This window comes from Equus caballus, chromosome 29 (assembly GCF_041296265.1).
Source record: "Equus caballus isolate H_3958 breed thoroughbred chromosome 29, TB-T2T, whole genome shotgun sequence".
NCBI lineage: Eukaryota > Metazoa > Chordata > Mammalia > Perissodactyla > Equidae > Equus > Equus caballus.
In genome coordinates, this window is record NC_091712.1 from 25,988,096 (window position 1) to 26,010,470 (window position 22,375).

General features: G+C 47.9%; 1 protein-coding gene across 1 annotated transcript; it reads left to right on the top strand.

Moving 5' to 3' along the window:
* The first annotated feature begins 101 nt into the window (after nucleotides 1-101).
* Nucleotides 102-20,138, top strand: LOC111771194 (collagen, type I, alpha 1b-like). Its single transcript, XM_070254856.1, has 9 exons — nucleotides 102-215; nucleotides 458-841; nucleotides 1,179-1,349; nucleotides 5,998-6,064; nucleotides 8,277-8,381; nucleotides 8,565-8,890; nucleotides 11,929-12,454; nucleotides 12,507-17,426; nucleotides 19,692-20,138. The coding sequence occupies exons 1-8, from the start codon at nucleotides 102-104 to the stop codon at nucleotides 13,454-13,456; spliced, it is 2,643 nt and encodes an 880-aa protein (XP_070110957.1). The 3' UTR covers nucleotides 13,457-17,426; nucleotides 19,692-20,138.
* The last annotated feature ends 2,237 nt before the right edge of the window (nucleotides 20,139-22,375 follow it).

Genomic DNA, 22,375 nt, shown 5'->3' on the forward strand with positions numbered 1-22,375 from the left:
GGAACTCCCAAAGTGGGAAAATGGCAGGGGGGCAAGTCTTGCTTTCCTTGGCGCCGTGGTCCCTGTCCCTTGGAACTCTCAGTGCGTCTGAAAGTGGAATGATGACCTGGAAACGGGAACCGCGAGACAGTGACCTGGAAAAGCACTCTGGGTTGGGGCGGTTGGAGCGCAGCAGTGCAGACAAAGCTGCTCCTGGAGGAAAAGGGGAAACAGAGGTGCGGCGCAGATGGGTCACAGGAAAGTGCACCGAGCTTGTTTTCCCGGGTGTTTAAAATGCAGCCCCAGTTGTAAAGTGTGTGAAATTACGCACTGGTCTCTTAAAGAGTGCCTAATTTATAGTAAATAGCAAGGTCTTTGTAAATGGCTTTATTATGTTGTTTCTTGTTAATTGTTGAGAAAATCCCCATTGTTGAGTGTGAAAGGCTTTATGAGCTAACCTGGTCCTCGGCGCAATCAGAGGGCAGTAAATGGCCGCTCGGCCTCGGAGGCCGGCGCGGAAGCGGACGCCGGCCGAGAGCGCAGCGGCGACCCCTGGAGACGCCGCCTCCGCCGGGGAAGAAAGTGGCGAGGCTCGCCCGGCTTTCACGAACGAGCAGGCGGCTTTGGAACTCGCGGGCCTCCAGAGCAGCTGGCTGAGTGCGACGAGGAGAACGGCGCGGGCCAGGGCGACCCCGGCGGCGAGGGCCGCGGGGAGGCGGACGGCCCAGCGCCCCTCTCCGGTCACAGCCTCGACCACGGCGGGCAGGCCGGCCTCGGCGCCGGCTCGAGCGCGCTGGGCTGGGCTGGGTTCTCGGGCTTTGTCTCCAGGTCTCCGGCCTCGTGGAGCGCGGGCTCGGGCCGGGTCGGCCAAGCCTGCGGAACGCCGGAAAGTGCCGGGCCGGGGGGCTAGAGGGGCTGCAGGCCGAGCGGCCCCCGATGGAGAGCTCCAGACCCCTGCTTGCGCCTCCTCGCCTTTTGTTTAAAGCTTTCCCTCTCCATCTCTCGCTCCCTCTCTTTCTCCCTTTCTCTCTCACGCGCGGTCTCTCTCTCGCTCTCATCATTAGAAACCTGAAATGGACTAGGAGACAGGAGAAATAAGAGGAGCGGTTTGGGGGTTTGTGTGTGTGTGTTTTAACAAGGAAGAGGATTTCTTTAGTCTAAGCTAAGATGTTCCTATCTCCTTTTCCCATCTCCTCCAGGTCTCTTTCCAGCCGGCGGGGCCCCGGGAAGGGTCTGGGCGAACAGGCGGCGCTGGGTTCCTCGGATTAACTTGGAGGCGAGGACCCCGCCGGGTCCTGCAGGCCCGAGAGGGCGGGCGGAGAGCGCCGCCCTGGGCTGGGCCCCGCGGCCTCTCCAGGACCTACTACCCAGTGGGTCCGGGGAAAAGCAGCGTCTCCGCCGCTCTGACCGTGCAGCCGGAGGGAGGATAATTCCTCCGTGAGCTCACTGGGGGGAAAAACCTGCGTTAGGTGGACGGTACGTAAGGGTTTGGACCTTAGCAAATGCAAATCACAAGGAAATGTTCATTCCAGTCAGAAAAACCCATGTTCAGCTATCTTCCTTCCCTTCTAAGATGGCCCTCTGCTTGCGCACTCTAGCTCTCTCACCAAATTAGCTATTACGTGCAATCCCCCTGGGTTTAAAGCACTTGTTTCGCGGATTCGCGTACAGCCCATATTAACTATGCACTTTCTGCTATTCCTCTTGTGACTGTCCCTGCCTCTTCCTCCTTTGCGGAGAGTATGATGCATTTTATTTTAGCCCAATCGATGCGTGCAAATACTGGGATAACACAACCTACACTTCTGCGATGGAGGGTGTTTTCAAAATTGAGTTTCCGGATCAATACTAAGTCGAAATGCTCCAAATTGCACGAATTCACCAAATTCAAGCCTTGGGCTCCCAGGCCCCTTTCCTGACTGATGAACTCACTCGCGGGCAGTAACTGCGGTTCTACCGTCCCTGCTGCTCAAAACAGGATGTTTTCATCATGTGTATTTGACTTTCCCTAAAGATCATTTCAGTGCGTTTGGAAAAACACGACCCCAAAACGTGTGGAGTTAAACGCCTGTCAATGCCTTCCATGCGGGTCTGCTGTCACACTTGCGTCGCTGACTGCCATGTCTCTTTCTCTCTCTTCCTACGACCTAACAGCAGCACCTAAAATTGCCATAGTGGGTGCTCAGAAAACGTTTGCCCAGTTGGATAAATCTTTTACTGGTCAGGGAGCAACCCACTCCTGGGCCACTACTTGACTCCCCTGACTTCTTCGCCCAGAGCCGAGCTGTCCGTATTGTAACACAGTGAGCTCTCTATTCTTCTGCGGCCATGGCTGCGGGGCGGACTGGTGCCTAACTGGGGGAAGGGCAGTGGTTGTCCCCTTACAAGGGACGTTAGGCCAGAGAGGTGGAGGGAGAGGAATTTCAAAAGAGAATTAGGAGAGCCTGCTGCCTGTAGGGGTGTGTGTGTGTGTGTCTGTCTGTCTCTGTGTGTGTCTGTGTGTAGTCGGAAAAGAACATTTCGGCCAAGTACCTAGGACGCTAGGACATCCCTGATTCCTTAGCTCCTGCTTCCTGGATCTTCCTTCAGTTGAGATGACTGGAGCAAGACAGAAAGAGGTGGGGAGTGGCAGGCAGCCTAGAGGATCTGTAATAAGAGCCAGTTATTCATCTAATCAGTGCCATCAATATGTTTGTGTTTGACCCTTTTGGATGGAAGAGGCTTAGCAGTCAATAGACTTAGACCCTAAAATATCGTGGGTCTAGCAGAGAGCAACTGCTCACAGTTCTGCAAAGGCTTTCCGGAGCCAGGACGCTCAGAAGGAAGGGAGGGAAATAGAAGGGAAATCATCTGAGTGGCTGCCCGTCCTCTTCCCCAAGCCATCAAAACAAACAAACAAACTCAAGTCTCCTGGAGACTGGGCCGTTGGACAAGCACATGTAGGATGTAGGGCACCGAAAGGTTGGAATATAGTTTCCATTGTTAGTGCTTGCCCTCTTTAAGATCAGTTTAAGTTAGCTCCAGGAACAACACAACACTTAGGATAAGTGATGAGCAGTAGAGAGGAAAAACAGTATGGAAGAGAGCGCACTAAGCTTAGGCAGCAACCCTCCCACTTTCCTCTGAAAGTTAGACATGACACAGATATGTAAGAGATCTTAAGGCCACACCTTGGTCAGTAGGCAAGGGTTCCAGTCTCTGAAATGACTGGAAAGGACCTAGATTGTTGGATCTCCCAGGAATAAAGGCACATTTTATATTCATTCTCCCTCCTGTCCTTCTCGCTCTCTCTCTTTCTTCCTCCCTTTCAAATGAATACTCTGATTGTGAGGGGTGCAAATGTGGAAGGTTAGTTTTCTTCCTCTACATTGGATCCAAATATGTAGACCAGTGGAAGGTTCAGCTTCCAGAGGCCTAGTAGTCATATCCCTTCAAAGAAAAACCTGCATGATATAGTAGGAATCACCATGACCAGGCTTATTTACCTTTCTCCCCTTTTTCCTTGATATTCTCTTTTTTCTCTTCTCTCACCTTCTCAGCTTTTCCTCTTCTTTCCCTCCTCTTACCTAACCCTTGCACCCAGGTGAAGGCTTCATGAGGAAATACCAATATTGCTACTCTACCCAATAGTTAACCAGGCTTTCTCCAGAGGTGGAAAGGGGGTGAACCAATGCTGACAGAAGCAGCATGGGAGCCTGCAGTGACCCTGAGCTTCCTTGCTGGGGTGAGGGGCCGGGGCTGCCCAGCCTCTTGTGTTGTATGTGCAGAGCTATTCCAGTTAGGCTATAAAAGACAGCGTGTATCTCAAGACCAGGAGAGCTCAACTCTATAAATACATGGCTTTGGTTCTAACATGGAGTACATTGCTAGATGCAAATGTGAAGAGATGCTTTTAATCTTTGCTCCAAGTGTTAGATACATCATGTGGCAAATGGGTCTTCAGAAGGCCAGTTTTGATTTTTTCTGTTAATAATAAAGACTTTTAAAATCAACCTTAAACATATATGATTGAGAATTAAAAGGGTATACATCACTACTACAAGTATTTCTTACCTGAATGTAAAAAGAGAAGTGGTGCTTTTCTCTCCCCCCCCCCCCCCAAATAAGGAAATTTTTAGGTAGAAGAGCTTGGTTAACATTTGAATTGTTCAATTGCTTTGCTGCTTATACAATTTTAAGAAAATACAGATATTTTAATCCTTGCACTTAAAAAAATCTTTTTACATCTTTATGTACAGTAAATTTAAAGGTAAATTAGGAAATTAGTTATACACTCCTGCCGTCTTTAGAAAAACGACCCCAGAAACATCTACTTTCCCTAAAATGTCAGCATTTCATATTATCTTACACAATTCAGTCTGTGGTTTGTAATTTAACATTACTATTGGATAGGAGGAAAATAGAACTTATTTTGTAAAACTTAAATGGGAAGAAAATATAACTTATTTTGAGACTCAGAGAGGTTGCCAGGGCTTCTAAGATCTTGTCCTTTATATCAATCTCTAGCTGGTTTATCTGAATAGAATCTGATCCTACATAACATGTGGCTACATATAATATTCTGACACAATGGAAGCATTTCTAGATGAATTGGAAGCATCCTGATTGTGAATTTCCTATCTCTTCCTATTTTGAACCAATAATTTAGTGTATACTCCAAGGGCGATTTTAAATGTGAGCTCCTTCAAGAAAAAAAGAAGTGCAAAAATGATTTTTAAGAGAAAGAAAAGCAGGAAATCTTATAAATACTGTTAGGACCATTGATCCCAGTTACCTGCTATAATGTGAATGGAATCATTATGGCTGTTCCATTGACACGGTTTCTTCATTCAGGATCCTGGCCAAAGGAATAGCATGTCAATGTGTAAAATTGTAGCCAAAGATAAGCCATTACAATGGAAATCGCGATGTGCAAAGTCTCATTGAAGCCAATAAAATTGAGTGTAATATCCATACCGCGTTCTCATCTGCTTGCCCCAGGATTTAGTATGCGGCTCTGCATTGAAATGAGATTATGCATATAAAATGCCAATATAGAATACAATGCCCAATAAAACATTAGAAAAGCAACTTACAGCCCATATACATGGGCTTTACTTAAATTTGAACTTCACGTGCAGAATAAGCCACAGCACCATCAGAACACTAAATCTACAAAATGTCCTCACTCTGGTTTTTCATGCTTCTTTCTGCATGAGTCCCCCATGCCCCCTCCTATCCAAACACAATTCTTTTAAGGGCACTCTTCAAATCATCTAACAATTCCCAAAGGGTATTCCAGGAGTCTCTTAAAGTGTCTTTCTAAATTAAAAGGCCCCAAACAATTTAAGTGCATTTTTGAACCAAAAATATCAGAAAGTGTTCAGACTTGCAAACCTATGGGTGTGTAAAAAGAAGAAAGGAACCAAAGAAAAAAACGCCCCCACAGTGGATTACAAGGTTATGGGACAGGTCACTAGGAGAGGGAAATAAAACCGAATGTTAGGTTGGGCTTGTAAATTATGCACCTTTCAGGAAAAGCGGTTTTAAGGTCTCTTCACTCAAGGGTTTTTTTTCCCATCCATTTTGCTATTAATTCTTAACTCTTGGTAGGCAGCTCTTTAATGAGGTTGTTTGTGGCAGGTTAATTTTCTCCAATCTACGGAGCTCCTCATTTTCCCTTTTAAGTGCATTGCTGCCTAGAGCTTTCAGTATTTTCTGTACCAGAAAACAAAATAAACGTGAAGTTGCTGGGCTGGGCTGAGAATTAAAGGCGTGATGTGGACAGAAAAACAGAGCGCCTGGACAGATGGGAGTGGGAGAGTAGAAACCAGGCTGAGTTGAGGGCATGAGGGAGAGAGAATTCGGTCTTAGGAGAGAGATGACCCCGGGAGTGTAATATATTAAATATTGCAGCGATCGATTTCAATACCCCAAGTGGACACGGGAATAAAAATTCACCAACAAGCTGAAGTGATTAGGAATGCTTTGTTGCGAGGGGAAAAAAAATGTGATTTTCTTCAGATCCTTTTTGTTCAGGTTAGAAGAGGCCTCGACAATCCAAGTCTAAGCCCCCGGACTCCCAGTTTGGGATATAACTCCAAAGGTTAGTCATATCTCAATGGTGCTTCTGCATAGTGAAGAGATGGGCCTTTGTGCTAAGAGGATTAAATATCAACCACAATTATGGGCTGGTCACTCTAGGAGCTTGCCTCCCAAATCAGAGAAGGGTACATTTTGGAAAGGCTGCTCCCTTCCTGTGTATTAGTCTTTGTTTTCAGCTCTGGGACAAAGCAGTCACTCTCGCACAGTTCTTTCATTAAAATCCAGGGGAAAATGCACAATATGGTTTATAGAAGGTGGATTCACGACAGCAGGATGTAAAGACAGCCTTTGGTGCTGTGCAGGGGAGAAATATTTTGGAAGTGTCATTCTGTACGAATGTATGAAACTGTCACATGGACAGGCACAAATACCCACTCCCACACAGGATTTGTTTAGTGATTTCAGAATTGGGTGTGATTTTCTGTTCTTTTTTCTACCAAATCCAGCCCTTAGACATTCATGCTATGAACTATGTTTCTCTCAGTCCAGGAATCTGTTTAGGGATTTGGGGTAGTCACTGTGGAGGCTGCTTGGAGCGAGGGGATTGTTCTCAGTCACAGCCTAATGGGCAAGGCCTGGGCTCTTCACACTGGGGACACCAAGTGTGCTGCTGGGGACATACTGTCGGATGCCTGCATGAGCAGCGGCAGCCACCGCAGCTGCCTGCTGCCTCCTCCTTCAGTGTGGTCGCCACAAATCTGGGAAAGAAATGCAGCATCATACAAAGGATTTCTTTAATGAGGATGAGTTCCTCAGAATGATTGGGGGCTGTGGCTGCTGCTCAGGCCTCTCTTTCCCTCTGCCAGATCTTTCCCTACCCATTATATCCTTCCTTATAAACTAGCCTGGGGTTGGAAAGGGCACCCCCTCCCCCCTAACTATTCCCTCTGATAACCCAGAGGCTGATTTCTATTTCACTCTGGTGGCTGAGTGAGGATGGACTGTAAGGTCTGAGTAGGCTGGAATCCCAGAGTCGGCAACAGCAGACACCTGTATATATATATCCCCTCCCTTCTCTGCCATCAGTCTTCCAGTCTTCTTTCCTCCTAGTTATCGTTTATGATGACCACCTCTCACTTGGAGCATGGTCCTAGGGACTAGCCATATTTCTGTATGAAGATCTCCTTATCCAGGAATGGTCAAGGCAGGAGAAGGAGCCCCAAGCCTCCCCATTGCCTTTGAACCTAATTTGGGCTGACCAGACCCTGGTTAACACTGAGGTTGGCTGTGCAACAGAGCACTGAGGCTCCATAGCTCAAAATTCCCGGGCTCTCCGTGGGGAGATGACCGGCCACAGGGAGGCCATGCGGCCCTATAAATCTGTTTCTCTCTCTAAAGCTACACGGCTCCTTCCTCTCTTGGGGTTGGGGAGAGTAGGTTGGGTCTATTCAGGTTCAGAATCAAAATATCACTCAAAATGTTACTTTGAGAAGCTAGACTTATTGAAACCAGTTATCTCTTTTCTTGAGTGTGGGAAGGACTGACTTAGGGGTGATTTGGATAGGAAAGAAATTGCTCTGTTTTACGATGGTCCCCCCTTGGCCTTCTTTTCTTCTGCATGGTCCTCACTATCTTCTTCTTCCTCTCTTCCCTCTCCTCCTTTGCCATGTCAGGAAGAACAAGTAGGTTGAAAGCACAGCTGGTGAGGGGCTGCTGAGGCTGAAAGGAGGCCTGGCTGTGTCTGGGCAGGTGGTCGGATCGCAGAGATTCCTGCCCTTGTGTGACTGAGGGGTAATTTGGAAAGAAAGAACCTTCTAGTGGGAAAAGATGCTGTGGGTCCCTCTGTCCCAGGTCATTGGGGAGCAGGTTCTGTGTCCAGGGCCTAAGTTCTGGGATCCTGAAAGCTCGCCCTGCTGGAGGGTACCTGTTGCTTGAAGTTGCTTGGGCAGCCTTTGGGCCCCTGCCCTATTGTAAGTCTTGGGGGTTAGGTCTGGCTTCCCCTGGGGCTGCTGGATTCACCTGTCATTACGCTCACTGCCCAGGGACCCTGACAAACCTCCACAATGTGGGTCTGAAAAAAAGGCGCTTAAGGTTCACTGATCTGTGTATAGAACTTTGCAAAACTGCAAATAAGCGAGAAAATTTGTCTATTCTTGGGAAGGGAAATACAAGTTTGCACTTAACATGGAAGCATGAGAAAAAGAGTTGGGGGCGGGGGGCTTCTGGCCAAAAGCCCCACTGTAATCTCCAGAACAATTTCATTTCCTCTGCAGCACCCTGCTACCCTAGCCGAGGCCTCGGAAAGGTCAGGGAGGAGATGGAGCTTAAAAGCGGGGGTGGGGAAGAAGAGAGGTGGCTAGGCCTAGGCGGGGTTGCAGGTGAGGGCTAGGCCCGGTGGTGAGGAGGGGACAGACAGGAGGGAAGGCCGCAGGACGGGGGGAGGGGCAGAGCCACATCTTTTGGAAGGTTTTGGTGTTTTCGAGAGAGGGACTTTTCCGAGGAATTCGCCCGGCCCGCCCCCGGGGCAGCTTGTTGGCGCTCTCCCCCACCCCTTCTTGCAGAGCAGGTCGCAGAGAGCTCGGGTTTCCGCCAGGGCCCCGCGCGCCAGGCCGCCGGCGCTCCGCCAGCCTCGGCGGCCAGGCCTTTCCCGCTTGCTGAGAAAGGGAAAAGCGCGCGCCCCGGGCCTGCGGGCGGGAGCGGGTTCGTGCCGACGGAGAGCCGGGCCCCCGAAGGAGCCAGACTGCCCCCTGCCAGCTCTATGAACATGGCCCGGCGGCGCGGGCGGCAGCGGTGTTCCCGGGAAGTGGCTCGGGCGATGGGCGGCCGAGAGCTCCGGTGGTTGCGCGGCTGCTGGGAACCCGCGGGCTGCAGAGAGAGGCAGGCCCCGGTTAGCTCGTCCTCTCCCCTCCAAAGGGGAGGTTGGAACTTTTGAACCCTTTACTTTAAAGTGATTGATCGCGTCCCACCAGAGAGCAGCTCCACCCCCTGTCCCCACCTCCGCCGCCTTCCCTTGTCACCTCGGCTCCAAGCGTGCGCGGAGACGCGCGGGGCGCGAAGGCTGGTGTGTTTGGACATGGAGCCGCAAACGCGAGCATTTGTGTTTGAACGCGCGTCCAGCAGACGCAGCCAGAGCGACTGTCGCGATTTTGGATGCATCCTGATGTGAGAACCCGTAGCGGGAGGGTTGGCTCTTGCCTCCTTCCCCACAGCCCTGTAGGTGAAAGATGCAAGAGACAGCTTTTCCCGTGAAACCGTCCCTACCCGCCTGCCTCCCTACATGGAAGTCCTCGCAGGAGCCGGGCTCCGCACGGGGAGTCTGCAGGGAACTCAGGATGAAGGCTCAAAGCCTCATGAGTTAAGTTGATTATTAATTTGGGCTCCTCGGAGCGAGTAACACACTGAACGCCTTTGGCTTTGGGAATTGTCCCGGAGTTGGAACTGAAGCATAGATGACCCCGGGCTGCCGATGGGAAACGCGAGTTGCGGAGGCTCCCGGACGTGTCTGAGTGAGCTGGGTAGAGCTCCCAGGGCAAAGGTTGGCTCTTCCTCGCCCCCAAATAAATTCTTGGTTAACTAGTGTAGACTAAACACATTAGTATTGTTAAATGGGTAAAATAGACGGGGTTGAAAGTAGGGGCATGTCAACTGGACCCAGACCCGGTCATACTTCTCCTCTGGTGACAAGTCAGGGTGCTTCCAGCGCGAAAATAGAAATGTAACATTCAACTGGACGAATTAATTTTTGACGGATTTACGGTATGATTTTCTTTCAAGCTGTATTCATTGGTTCTTTCCATCCGTAGTGCGGTCCAAAGACAGAAATATAAACAAGCTCTGCTTTGCGGAAACCCCTTAACAGTATCTCCCAAAGAAAGATCAAGACACTTTGTGAATTTTCCCCAGATAATGCCTCATATTCCGAATGACTGATCAGAGAACTCCGGTATTGTTAAATAAAATGAGAGGAAGGCGAGTGACGTGGGAGCCGAACAATGGCATTTCTGAATCTGTTTGCTTGATTGACATTTGGGAGCTTCATGACCCCAGGGAATAGGACTCATTACGGTGAATACACCAAAACATCAACCAAGATTAGAACTCTAGATCCTGTTTTAATCCCATTTCAGTCTAAATTATAGTGGGAAAATATAAAATCCAAGAGGAGAGAATTGCTTTACCATACATTGACCTAAAGTTTTCATTGTTCTAAGGGGGAAATAAAAGTGGAAAACCGATATACTTTTCATCGCTTTAGGAATAGCACTGACAACTAAGTGTAAGGGTTTGGTAGGGTAGGTACTAAGAATATTTATGTGGTATAAAATTTTTATACTTATTTGGGGAGACATACTGGAGAAATATATAGGGAGTTTTTTTGCATATATGAGAAAAATATAGTTCTCCTCCACTGGATCAAAATTGAGGATCATCAGCCAAGTGATGCTAAGAAATAATTAGATACCTTAAAGGTGGTGTCTAAATTTGCATCATTATTTGGAAGACTTCTCTATTTTGGGGGAGAGTTTTTTTTTTTTTTTTAATGTCAAAAGTTGTGTTAACGTGTAAATTTAACCCAGGAAATTGTCGAGAGCTGATCTTCAATTCATGTTGGAAAAACAGAATGTGTTTGAGCAAAGTCTATTTTTAACCACAGAAAAGTGTGAGATAATGTGGGCGGTGTGTTAGGCGGGAGTATAATCTATGGCAACTTCACTATACAAAAAATTTTGATTCTTCAGTGGAATTTATCCTCAAATCTCAGACACTTGAAAGACTGGAAGTCTTAAGCATTATAAGTTAAACAGAACCAACAGAACACAGAAAGACAAAGCTGTAGTAAAAGCTATTGTAGTGATATAGTCTCCTATTTTTTAGTAGGTAAATTACAGCAAGGGGAATGTAACAGGAAGATATAAAAATAGAGAAAATATATTATAAATAATGGAATGGAAGGAGTGGCTGCACAATACAGCTTCACAATCTCATAGTTTGAGGGATGGATTGTAATGAGAAGCTTCTGTGTTGTATGGGAGCTAGGAATCAGAAGAATTATTTATGCAGCAAGAAGGAACAAAAATTAATTATTAGGAGCTCAGTAATCACCAAATAAACCCTGAGCTTTGAGGTTAAAAATAGACGACTATCTTCATGTTCAATTATACAGTATCAATTACTAATACAACTGATGCTTCAGTGTCTCAGGGAGACCAGATACCATCTTCTATGGAGATATCTTGGTATTAATTAATGACTGCTTTATTCTCATTATTCACAAGGAAAAATAGGGGTCGTGTCACATTAAAATTAAGATTATCTTAGTTTATCTGGGCTCTTAAACAAAGATCATTCAAAGTAATTATATTTTGAATTAATAGAGGTAGGCAATTTATCTCGTTATTTTTTGTTCAAAGACAGAAAATAAAGATCAGAAATAAGCAAAGTTTCATTTTGAAGATAGAAAGAACCAAACAAACATGTCTTGACTTTTGCAATATTTCCCTTGCTAAAGGGGAATGAGGGGACTGTAAAAGACGTGACTTTGCAAAGTCAAGTCCTTTTTAAAAGACTCGGATCGAAATTCTTGCTATGCAACAAGGATTCAGGTTTGATTAATTTTCTGCAAGCGACGTGACAGCGGTGTTTTAAAAGATTAATTAAAATTGAAGCGATACGGAGCAGGAATTCAACCTGCAGAGGCGTCCCTGGCGCCTTGGGGGTCTTTGCAAGCGAGTCCCCAGCCCAAACTGCGGGCTTTCCCGAGGCTGGGACGCAATTCCCCGTCTCCTGGAGAGGAACGCGGAATTTGGCAGGGCGCCCGCCTGGCCGCCTGGCATCCCGAGCTGGCCGCCAGCTCTCGGGGGTGGGGACGGGGTGTGTCCCGGGGAACCCGCTGCCGAGGGAAATGCTGGCGCGGCTCTCCACTAGCCAGTGAGGTCCAGGGTCACGCCGAGAGGCCGGAGGGGACTCCAGGAAGCCTCGAGAAGACGGCCCCGGGCCGCGGCCACTTCTCCGCGGGGAAGTGGACACCTACTTTGCGACCCGGCTTGCGCGGAGCCCCCTCCGGGGTCGCGAGCGTGGGGGTGCGTGGATGGCACTCTGCGATGGCGCATCCACAGAGCTGAGGACGTGGAGGGCGAGCAGAGCTGCGGCGCCCGCGCCGGGGCGGGGGCCTGCGGGGCGGTCCTGCCTTCTGGACTGCGACTCGGGGCTGCGGGAGGCCCTGCACCGCTCGGCCGCCCGGCCCAGTCCTCCTACCTCTCCGCTCACTTTGCCGCCCCAGCTTCTCCCCTCCCCCCGCATCCCTGTCCCCTGGCTTCTCTCTGCGACGCCTTTGCCCGAGTAAGAAATTCAGCTGAGCGCAATCGGAACTGTACTCAGGCAGATACAATCGCCGCAGCCCCCGGGGGCGCTCGCATTGGAGAGGCGATGCGGGTGGCGCCCAGGAGGCTGGGTGCGGGGAAGAAGGGGGCGTTCGTTTGCAATTCGCCTCCCCAGGGCGTGAGCTAGGGTGTCCCCTTCTCTCCAGTTGGGGGGCTTGGGTCCGGACAACGAGGCCTGGCTGCCCGGGCGGGCGGGGCGGGGCGGGGCGCCTGGGGCTCCGCAGCGACACGGTGGGGGCGCGGGCTCTCTGCCCTGCGGCGGCGCCGGGAAACCCCTTCCTCTGCGGCGGGTCCCTGGGGATTCTGGGCGAGGCGAAGGCGACGTGGATTCTCCTCCCCCTCACGCCTGCCTCTCCCACCCTCTTCCCCGAGACCTCGGAGGTGGCCGAAAAGTGGGAAGGGAGGCGAGCACACGGACAGAGAAGGCCTGGGAGCGGGAGATCGCGAGCTGGGGGATTCGGGGTCGGGAAGGGAGCATCAGGGCGCGAAGGAAGGGGCCTTGGGGCGAGGAGGACCCAGATGGAGAGGTGGTGGTGGGGAGAAGCGAGCGAGAGTCCTTTCCCTTCCGAGTGGCGCAGGGGGACCTCTTCCCCGGGGAACCCCCACCCAGCAGCTCCCAGCCTCAAGAACAAAGGGTCTGGGAGGCACGGTCGGGGTCGGGAGCGGAGGTGGAGGGAGGCAGGAAGGCAAGCGGTGGGGGCAGGGGAGGGCGCCTCCCGCATTTCCTCTGGCGGCCCTATGACGGAAAGCTCCCTGCAGCAAACGCCTCACGGAGGCCGCTTCAAATCCGGGAGGGCTCGGGTTCCTTACCTAACGGTTGCCCTCCCTCCCTTCCTCCCCCAGCGTCCCCACCCCCTCCGGGGACCGAGGCCCGGGAGCTGCAAGGCCGGCAGCGGCCGCGGCGCGGGCGGAACCGCGGGGCAGCAGCGCCTCCTGCAGGTGCCGGGCGCCCCCGCAGCCGCCGCGCCGCGCCGACTCTTAAGGTGGAACCAGCCCCGTTCCCCACCCGCGCGTTCGCCTCTCCCGCAACCGTGTTCCACCGGCTGCGAGTCTCCGCGCAGAAGCGGGCCTGACTGTCCAGAACGGTCGGTGTCTGCTGGTCCCTGCTGCTGTCTCCTTAATCCCTTGGCCCTGCTCCCTGCAGGACCTCTCCGGGGATGCCCCGGTATCGATTTCGACAGTTACAGCTGATGATTCCCCGTTGGTTTTAAAGGATGCATAAAGTCACGCGTCAGGGTGGAAAGACCAAAACGGCGTTTTTTTTAACCTGAAAGCAAACTTTATTTTCGTTTATTAAAAGCAGAAAGCCAGCAGGAAAGCGTCGCCGAGGGTCTGTCCACGGATCTTTCGGATCCAAGTGTTCGGGATGAGACTGGCCGATCCGGGAATCGCATCCGGCGCCCACACCCCGCAAACTCGTGGGCAGTTGCGGGTGCAAGAGGCCGCGGAGGGGCGACGCGCCCGCGGGAACCCCTCCTTGCGCATCTCCGGCGCCCCAGCTTCAGCCTATTCTCGCCCGGACCCTTGGTTTATTTGGTGAAATCTGGGAACGTGGAGAGGATAGAAGAGCAGTTTTTCTTTCTTTCCTTTTTTCTTTTTAACTAAATGTGCGTGTTAACTCATCGTTTCTTGGATATAAGTGTCCTCAGCGAATTCTGGATTCTTGGGGAAAACCTACGAGCACTGAGCAGGACAGGAACACGCCAACTTTGGTTCCAGTGCCATCTGCAGTAAATTCCTTTGCTTTGCTCTTCCCTCCTCCGTGTCCTGGAGATGGAGGCCCCCGGGGGCTGCCCCAGGACACCAGCACACCCAGGACCTGGAGCCGGAGAGTAGAGCTGAGGGCGGGGAGGGCGCGGGGGAGGGGAGGCGGGCTGCAGGCCCCGGGCGTGGAGTTTACCTGCACCGTGGGAACCTCCCTTCCCCCGGGCGCGCAGCCCTGGCTCCGCCCTGCGGGGCCCCGCCCCAGGGAAGCCGGGGCCGCTGTCGGGCCGCCGCAGGGGAAGCTCGCCTGCGCAGGTGTCGCAGGGTCACACCCGCCCCGGGGGTTGCAAACCGCAAGCGAAAGTCGAGAGGGGCTGGAGCTTTTCCTCTAATCCGTTTTACACTGTGAAAACCGCAAAGCTGTCGCCTAGGCGGCCACTTTTTAATTGGGAGGCAAACAGACGAAACGCCAAAACAAATGCGCAAGCTGACTTTCTTTCCGGATGGTTTTCCTTCTCAACGAAACGCCCGCTCTCTGGTGAAAGGGAGGCCGATCTGCGCTCACGTTTGCTCGCTTCGGGGCCTGGCCTGGGGCGCACGGGAGCCCGCGCCCCCAGCGCGTGGGGCAGATCGGACTGCACCCCTCTCCCGGCGCTTTTCCCCCAGCCTCGGTCGTCCCCCGCGTCCCTCCTCGCCATCCGCTCCATGCACGCCCCATCCCGCAAGCTCCACGCAAGCTTTCTCGCTCGCGCTGCAGAGCAGATGTGGGTGCTTGGGTGTTGGGGGCTCCGAGCGCGTTGAATTGGCTCCGATTCAGATTCCTCCCAGGGCGGGAAGAGTAGGGGTTTGGGCCGCCAATCCCGGGGCTCGGAGACCTCCAAGCTGACCAGAAGAAGCACTTGCAGTCGCGCTTCAAGTCTCGCAGTTTTCCCTGGGGAAAAGCAGAAGTTGGTGGACACACTGCACGGCGCCAGAGCAAACTCTGAACTTACCGCGCGCCCTGCTGGGGTGCTCAGCCCCTCGGGGGAACCCCAGAGAAGCGAGGAGAGCAGGGAGGTGGGGAGGCCGCCCAGGTCAGGCGGGCCGAGTCCCAGGATTGTGGGTGTCCCCCTCCCACGTTGATCTGTTAAGGGTCCTACGTGGAAAATCATTTTTAATCAAACTGTGATGGTGGAGGTACAAAGAGGGAAGGAAGACAAAAGAAAGGAGACCTTATTTAAGAAGGAAAACTAGGAAAAATGGAGTGGTCAAACTGTGGAGAGGGAGGGAAGGAAAGAAGAATGGAGAAGGCTTTCCTTCTTTGTTCTATAAAAGCCCTAGCACTTTCTTTGAAAATCAAAGTACGGAGAGGCTGTCCTTCTTGGAGCATGGTTATGTAAGTGAGAGACACTGCGCGTTAGTTCACCTTTAAAGCATTTGCTGGGTGGAGTAAAGTTTTTAGAAGGTTCTTTCTCGCCCGGCCCCTGTTTGAAGCTCAACTCATTTTGATTTAAAGCAGATTTGAGATAAAAATTTCAGAAGAGAAACTGTGTGTATACATATATGCAGATGCAGCAGAGTTTGTATTCCCTTTAGTTTATTTCTAAGAGGTTCTATAGTAAATTGTATATGATGGCTGGTATATTTTTTTCTAATATTGTATTGTCACCCGAGAGAAGAGTCCAGAGTTATCTTTCTCTCCGCTTCCCTTTAATAAATCTCCTAAGAGAGAGAACTCTCATATGATCGTGGCTCTTTTCCTCTCTTTCTGGTTTGCTATCTTTCCCACACATGAACACACAAACACACAATATACATCACGCGCAGACTTTGCCCTGATCAGCCTGTAAAGTATGATATATAAATTCATGCCCCTGTTTTCAGTTTCCCCTGAAGTTTAGAACACTGTCGAGGGTCTCCTTTTGTTCCTCCCCATGTGTGTGCTTCATCAGGGATGTCTGGTAAACCAACACAACAGTCATCTTTGCTTTGAGTTTGTTTGTGATTAAATGGAAAATAACATTAATAAACGGTTTAAATGGTATTTTTTTATAGCAAAGTATTAACAAGTAATAAAATGAACAGTAGTTGTTCCAAATCTTCAGACTGATGGCTTCCCATTGGCAGTCATATTTTGGCAAAAGTATTTCATATTAATTGAAAATGACTAAAACAGTGCATGCATTCCGTTAAGAGAGGCTAACTCACTGAGCTTTACCTCCAGCAGCTTAAACTATCCAGTTCAAATTACTTAAGTAATTCCTACTGAAGGAGGGGTTGGGAAATCAGGAACTGTGGAATAATTTGTGCTTTTGGTCTTTTCATGAAGCTTTAATTAAATCTGATTTCTGTGAAAACTAAAACTAAAACAATACGATAACCCCTTAAGTGGCCTTGTAGAATAATATGCGATTCTTATAAAAAATGTGTGCCCACTATATTTGGTGAAACTAGATGAATACAAATATAACTATTAAGTTGTTTTTCCAGTGATTTTTCTCTCTCAAATGTTAGACATGTAGGACTCCAGAACATGCACTTTAATGTGTTCTGATAATAAGAAAACCGTTGCTGGTTTTCTCAGAGGAGCACAGCTATCTAGGGGCCATGCCACAATCATTAGATCAACACCGTCTTTCCTGTCACATCATCGTCTACATGAAATTCCATTTTAGGAAATATGCAAGAATATTACATTTGTTTCAGAAGCTTGAAAATACAATAGAATTTGAAGTATTGAAAAATGTGATTCTTAGTTGACGGTATCTTAGAAGTTGCAGGGGTATCTCTTTTTGAGATGACTTTAATAATGACACTTTAATAATGTTGCAAAGTAAGGAAAGATTTCAATAGCAGGCAAGATGTGATGAATGGACACAAGGAACAATGAAGCTATTGACAAAACATGCCAACTTTTAGAATTCTATCTAAATTATTATTTTTCCTTACAGTGCAGAGAAAGACACCCAAGTACATCAATGTTCATCAGATGCAGGGTGATAGAAATGTGAGCGACAATTAATGGACTGTGCTTGTAGTATGATTGTTAGTGTAGGTGTGAGAGTACATGGAGACATTTTTTCCTGCTTAAAAAACGTCTGTGGTCTTCGGCTGAAATAGGGGAAGTTTATAGAAAATTGAGGCCAAGGAAGAGAAGAGGGAAAGAAGGCTGAAAAGAGAATAAAGCAAATTCAGTAATTAAAAAACGATTTGTTTTCTATTTTAGATTTGACTTTCGTCAATTGTTCCTGCCAGCTATTTCGATGAAATAAATGGAATGTCGCTTAACAGGCAGATGCTTTGATACATTTTCTTCTTAAAGGATCTGATTCCTGGCGTCCAAAGGAAACTGGAATTTAAGTTAGTGTTAGAACTTGAATTTGTTCTGCCAGAGTGAAAATTGGTCGCATTAGGCATCAGTCACAGGACTCTTACAGACCTGGCTAAAGCTGTGGATATGTTCTATCCAACTAAGAGACATAATAAAGTCTTAAGTAATGCTAGATGTGCTATGGGAAACCAGCCAGGGGGTTTTAATTTTTTTTAAAATGAAAGTTTCCTGATTTTACAGTCCTCAGAAATCTGGAACAAGTCTAATTAAGGTCATCAGGGCGAGTGAAAGCTTAATGCCTGACCCTTTGGAGATAACATAGTAAGAATAAGTTAAAATGCAAAATGTTCAGTTGTGTGCAATCTTTAGCAAGGATTCATTTCTGGACATTTTTCTGACTCACTTGCCCATACTTCCTTCTCATTGCAGATTTATAGAGCCCTGGGGGAAACCCTTGGAAGAAGTGATATATCAGACAGATATATCCAGAAGCTTAAAAGTTCGTGTCTGACTATATAAATAAAAATCTGAACAATAGCAGCCATAAAAAAGAAAATCAACTGTTCCTTAAATGAACAATTATACCCAATATATTAAGAGGAATGGGAAAAATGTGCACGTTATCCAAAAGTTCACGATTTATTAAATATAGGAGAATTTCAAATAAATTATATTCATAATATACATGTGGACTTATGTATATAAACATAATGATCATTGATAAATTGATTGGAACCCTGGCATGTTCCTCGTATGAAAACTTTTGATAGCTTTCATTAAACAAATCATTGTACATTATAAGAATTTAAAAAGTACTAATGAGAAATAGAATATTAGACTCAATAGAAAAATTAAAATAAATTTAAATTCTCCTTAATTTTTCATAGAACTCTGTTTTTTGTTACTTTTCCTTTTGAGTAGAAAATTTGCCGACTTATTATTTGTGCATGAAGTTCTCCTTCTACATATTTCATTTTACTTACTTGTGAACAAATGTTATTAGCTAAGTTAATAGTACCAAACACAGTAGTCGTAAAATCTCAGAGGTAATGTTTTGATGTGAATAGTAATTCAAATTTAGAAGTATTTATGGATAACTCAGAAAGCTTACTTACTTTAGTTAATTATTTTCTTATTCTGGGCTCATTTTGTTGCCAACAGATTTTTGACTTCTTTTGACTACAGTGACAGGTAGCAACATTTTCAAGACGTGCAAAAATAAATGTTACCTTCAACAATATTTGTAATTTGGGACTTGCACTCAGCCTGTCCGAGTTCTTTAACAAATGGTTCAAAGTAGAAGAAGGAAGTAGTTTGCATTTCTTTTGCTGGTTAAGAAAAAAAATTGAGGAAGATTCCCCCAAATAAATTTAGGTAGTTTTTAGTTCTTACAAAATATCTGTTGGCGGGGCCGGCTCCGTGGCCGAGTGGTTAAGTTCTCGTGCTGCGCTGCCTCGGCCCAGGGTTCGGATCCTGGCGCGGACATGGCACCGCTCGTCAGGCCACATTGAGGCGGCGTCCCACATCCCACAACTAGAAGGACCTGCAACTAAGATATAAAACTATGGGGGGGGGGGGGGGGGGGGGGCGGCGGGGAGAGATAAAGCGGAAAAAAAAAACAAGATTGGCAACAGTCGTTAGCCCAGGTGCCAATCTTAGGGAAAAAAAAAAAAATCTGTTGGCTTCAGAAATCCTTGAGCCACGAAAAAGGCCCCATTAAAAGTTAGTGCCCACCTGGCTATTTACAGGTACACTTTACCAGAAGCTGCGCAGCAGAGCCCAGCTCTGCCTGGGTTTCTCCCCTCCCAGATCCAGAGGAGATTGCTTCGCCCTGGGGGAGCCTAGCTTTTCCCAACAAGGGTGGAAAAAAATGCAGTAGGCGGTTTCAAGCGTGTTGCCCCTGACAGCTTGTCTCAGGGGACTTAATATTCTAGGTGGCAATTGGCCAAAATAGTAGGAGACTTAGGTGACTGCCAAGCTCCGGTAGTGATGAAAGTGCTGCCATAACTCTCTAGAAAGCAGAAGGAAGATTTTTACATTAAAGGAAACTAGAAATGGAATGGCCAGTGGGGACGGAGAACCGCTCCTGGTGTGTGTGTATGTGTAGGCGGAAGGATAAACATTTGTAGATTTTTATAACCATCTTATAATAAGGTTATTGGAGAATTGATTTTGTAAAAAATCTTACAGCAAAGCTAGCTGGGAATAGCTTTGTTTATGTGAATATTGCTTTCCTTCATGCTTTAGAAATTGGAATTATATTATTATCAATACTTAACGTTTGTCTGTTCTAGGAAAATAACAGAATGCGGAATCTCAACAGTTGTTTTAATGGCGGCTAGTTCGTCCCGTTCCAGAAGGCACAATCCTTCGCCATGGGACTTTGCTGCTCCCATCCAGACGTGGAATCTCTTCTCCACCCCCTGTAATGCGGGCTGGCCTTTGTGACTGACTTTGACAAATTTGATATAGTGGAACTGATGTTTTCTAGTTCTGGAATTGAGGCCTCAAGAAGCTTTGTGGCTGCCACCTTTGTCCTCTTGGAACGCCATGCCACGCAGAAGCCCGGGATGAAAGGTCAGGAGGAAGACGGAGGGACGCAGCTGTCTCTGCTGTTCGCTGAGTCCAGCTCCCCGCACCCCACTGAATGCTGTCACACACATGAGCCCAGGCAAAGTTGGCACAAAAAGCACACAGCCAACAGAGTCATGAAAAATAAAAAAAAATCCTTGCTGTTTTAAGCCAGTAAGCTTTGAGGTGGTTTGTTATATAGCAATAGTAACCATACTTGTCTTGTTATCTGCAATTATTTCAATTGTATAAAATTGAGAGAGAATTTGTTGATATGTCAGGTGTCTAAATTGTGATCAAATCAAAGAGCTCTCAGTTTTTTGGTTTTTTTTTTTTTTTTTTTGAGTAAGATTAGCCCTGAGCTAACATCTGCTGCCAATCCTCCCCTTTTTGCCGAGGAAGACTGGCCCTGAGCTAAAATCTGTGCCCATCTTCCTCTACTTTATATGTGGGATGCCTACCACAGCATGGCTTGCCAAGTGGTGCTGTGTGTGCACCTGGGATCCGAACCGGCGAACCCCAGACCGCCAAAGCAAATGTCGGAACTTAACCGCTGCGCCACTGGACCGCCCCGAGCTCTCACTATTTTAAGAGCCTGAGTTAGCATATGTGAAGCCACCACGGGGGCCCAAGGTTACTATGTGTGATTGTTATCATGATGTTGATCCCTGAGGTTGGTGAGATTTAAGAAAGTCACATTATTTTATATCATCCCTACGGCAACGCAGTGAAGCAGGCAGGGTGGTTATTATGTTCATTTTGAAGATGGAGAAACAGGTTCAGGACAGCCACAGAAGTGTTGAGACCAACAGGCTTGAGAATGCATATCCCTGAGGAGATGTCAATGAACCTCATTTTTCTCACTTGGAAGATGAAGGGATTGTATCAGAGGATTCCTGAAGTCCCGTTAGCCACGCCAGACGTCTCAGCCTGGGCCACTTTAACCAGAGCCAGTGGAGAGGAGAAGAGGGTTGAGACCAACAGGAACTAAAGCTGAGCGAAACCAGCCTGCATGAGGCCTAGGCATCGGGATGTAATGGAAAGCCAATCATTCACTTCATTCATTCATCAATAATTTGCTGAGTCCTTTTTATCTGCCCAGCACTGTTTTAGGCATTGGAGATGCAGTGGTGAAAAAATTCCACAAAGTCCTACTTCTGTGGGAGTTGTTCTGGAAGGGAGCTTATGAGACCAAGGAAACAAACATGCCAATTTCAAATAGAGATAAGTGCTACAAAAGAAGTGAAAGAGTAACGTAATAACGAGTGATGGTGGTGGGTGTGGAGGGCACCTTGGAGTACGGCGGTCAGGGACCGCCTCACTGAGATGACATTTGACAGCCATGGGTTTGAGTCCTAGTGCTGCTGCTTATTAGCTGTGTGACATGAGACAACCAAGTTACCTCTCTGAGTCTCAGTTTGCTTTTCTGTTAAGTGGGGCTAATTGTAGAAGGTTGTCATGGAGAATCAATGAAGTAATGCGTGTAAAATGTCTGATACAGGTAAGGCTCTCAATAAATATTAATTTCCTATAACTCTTCCCTCTTCCAAGCATGTGGCAAGCTCAGGCGTGGTTCCAGGGTTCTTCAGTGGGGACACTATTGGCAATCAGGTGGGATAATTCTTCACTGTGCAGGACCGCATGTGTGCATTGCTGGACGTTTGACACACCTGGTCCCCACCAACTAAATGCCAACAGAATTTCCCCAGTCATTTGACAACTCTAAAGCCATCCTGTATCAGTTAGCTTTTGCTGAGTAACAAATCATCCAAAACATAGTAGCTTAAAACAAAAAACATTTATCGTTTCTTTTTTTGTTTGTTTTGGTGAGGAAGATTGGTTCTGAGCTAACATCAGTTGCCAATCTTGCTCTTTTTGCTTGAGGAAGATTGTCCCTGAGCTAACATCTGTGCCAATCCTCCTCTATTTTGGATGTGGGATGCTGCCACAGCATGACTGGACGAGCAGTGTGTAGGCCTGCGCCTGGGATCCAAACTTGCGAACCTGGGCCACTGAAGTGGAGCTGCTGGAATTAACCACTATGCCACAGGGCCAGCCCCTGAGGTTCACTAACTTTTGATCTTCAGCAGATCTGAATGTGGCTAAGGCTCTTTGGCTGTGGCTATTCCTTTTTTTTTTTAATTGTGGTAAAATATACATTACAAAAAATTTATCATTTTAGCCATTTTAAAGTGTATAGCTCAGTGGTATTAAGTACATTCACATTGTTGTACCACCATCACTACCATCCATCTCCAGAACTTTTTTCATCTTGCATTAACTAAAACTCAGTACCCATTAAACAATAACTTCCCATTGCTCTCTTCCCACACCTCTGGCAACCACCATTCTATTTTCTGTCTCTATGTATTTGACTAATCTAAGTACCTCATGTAAGTGGAATCAT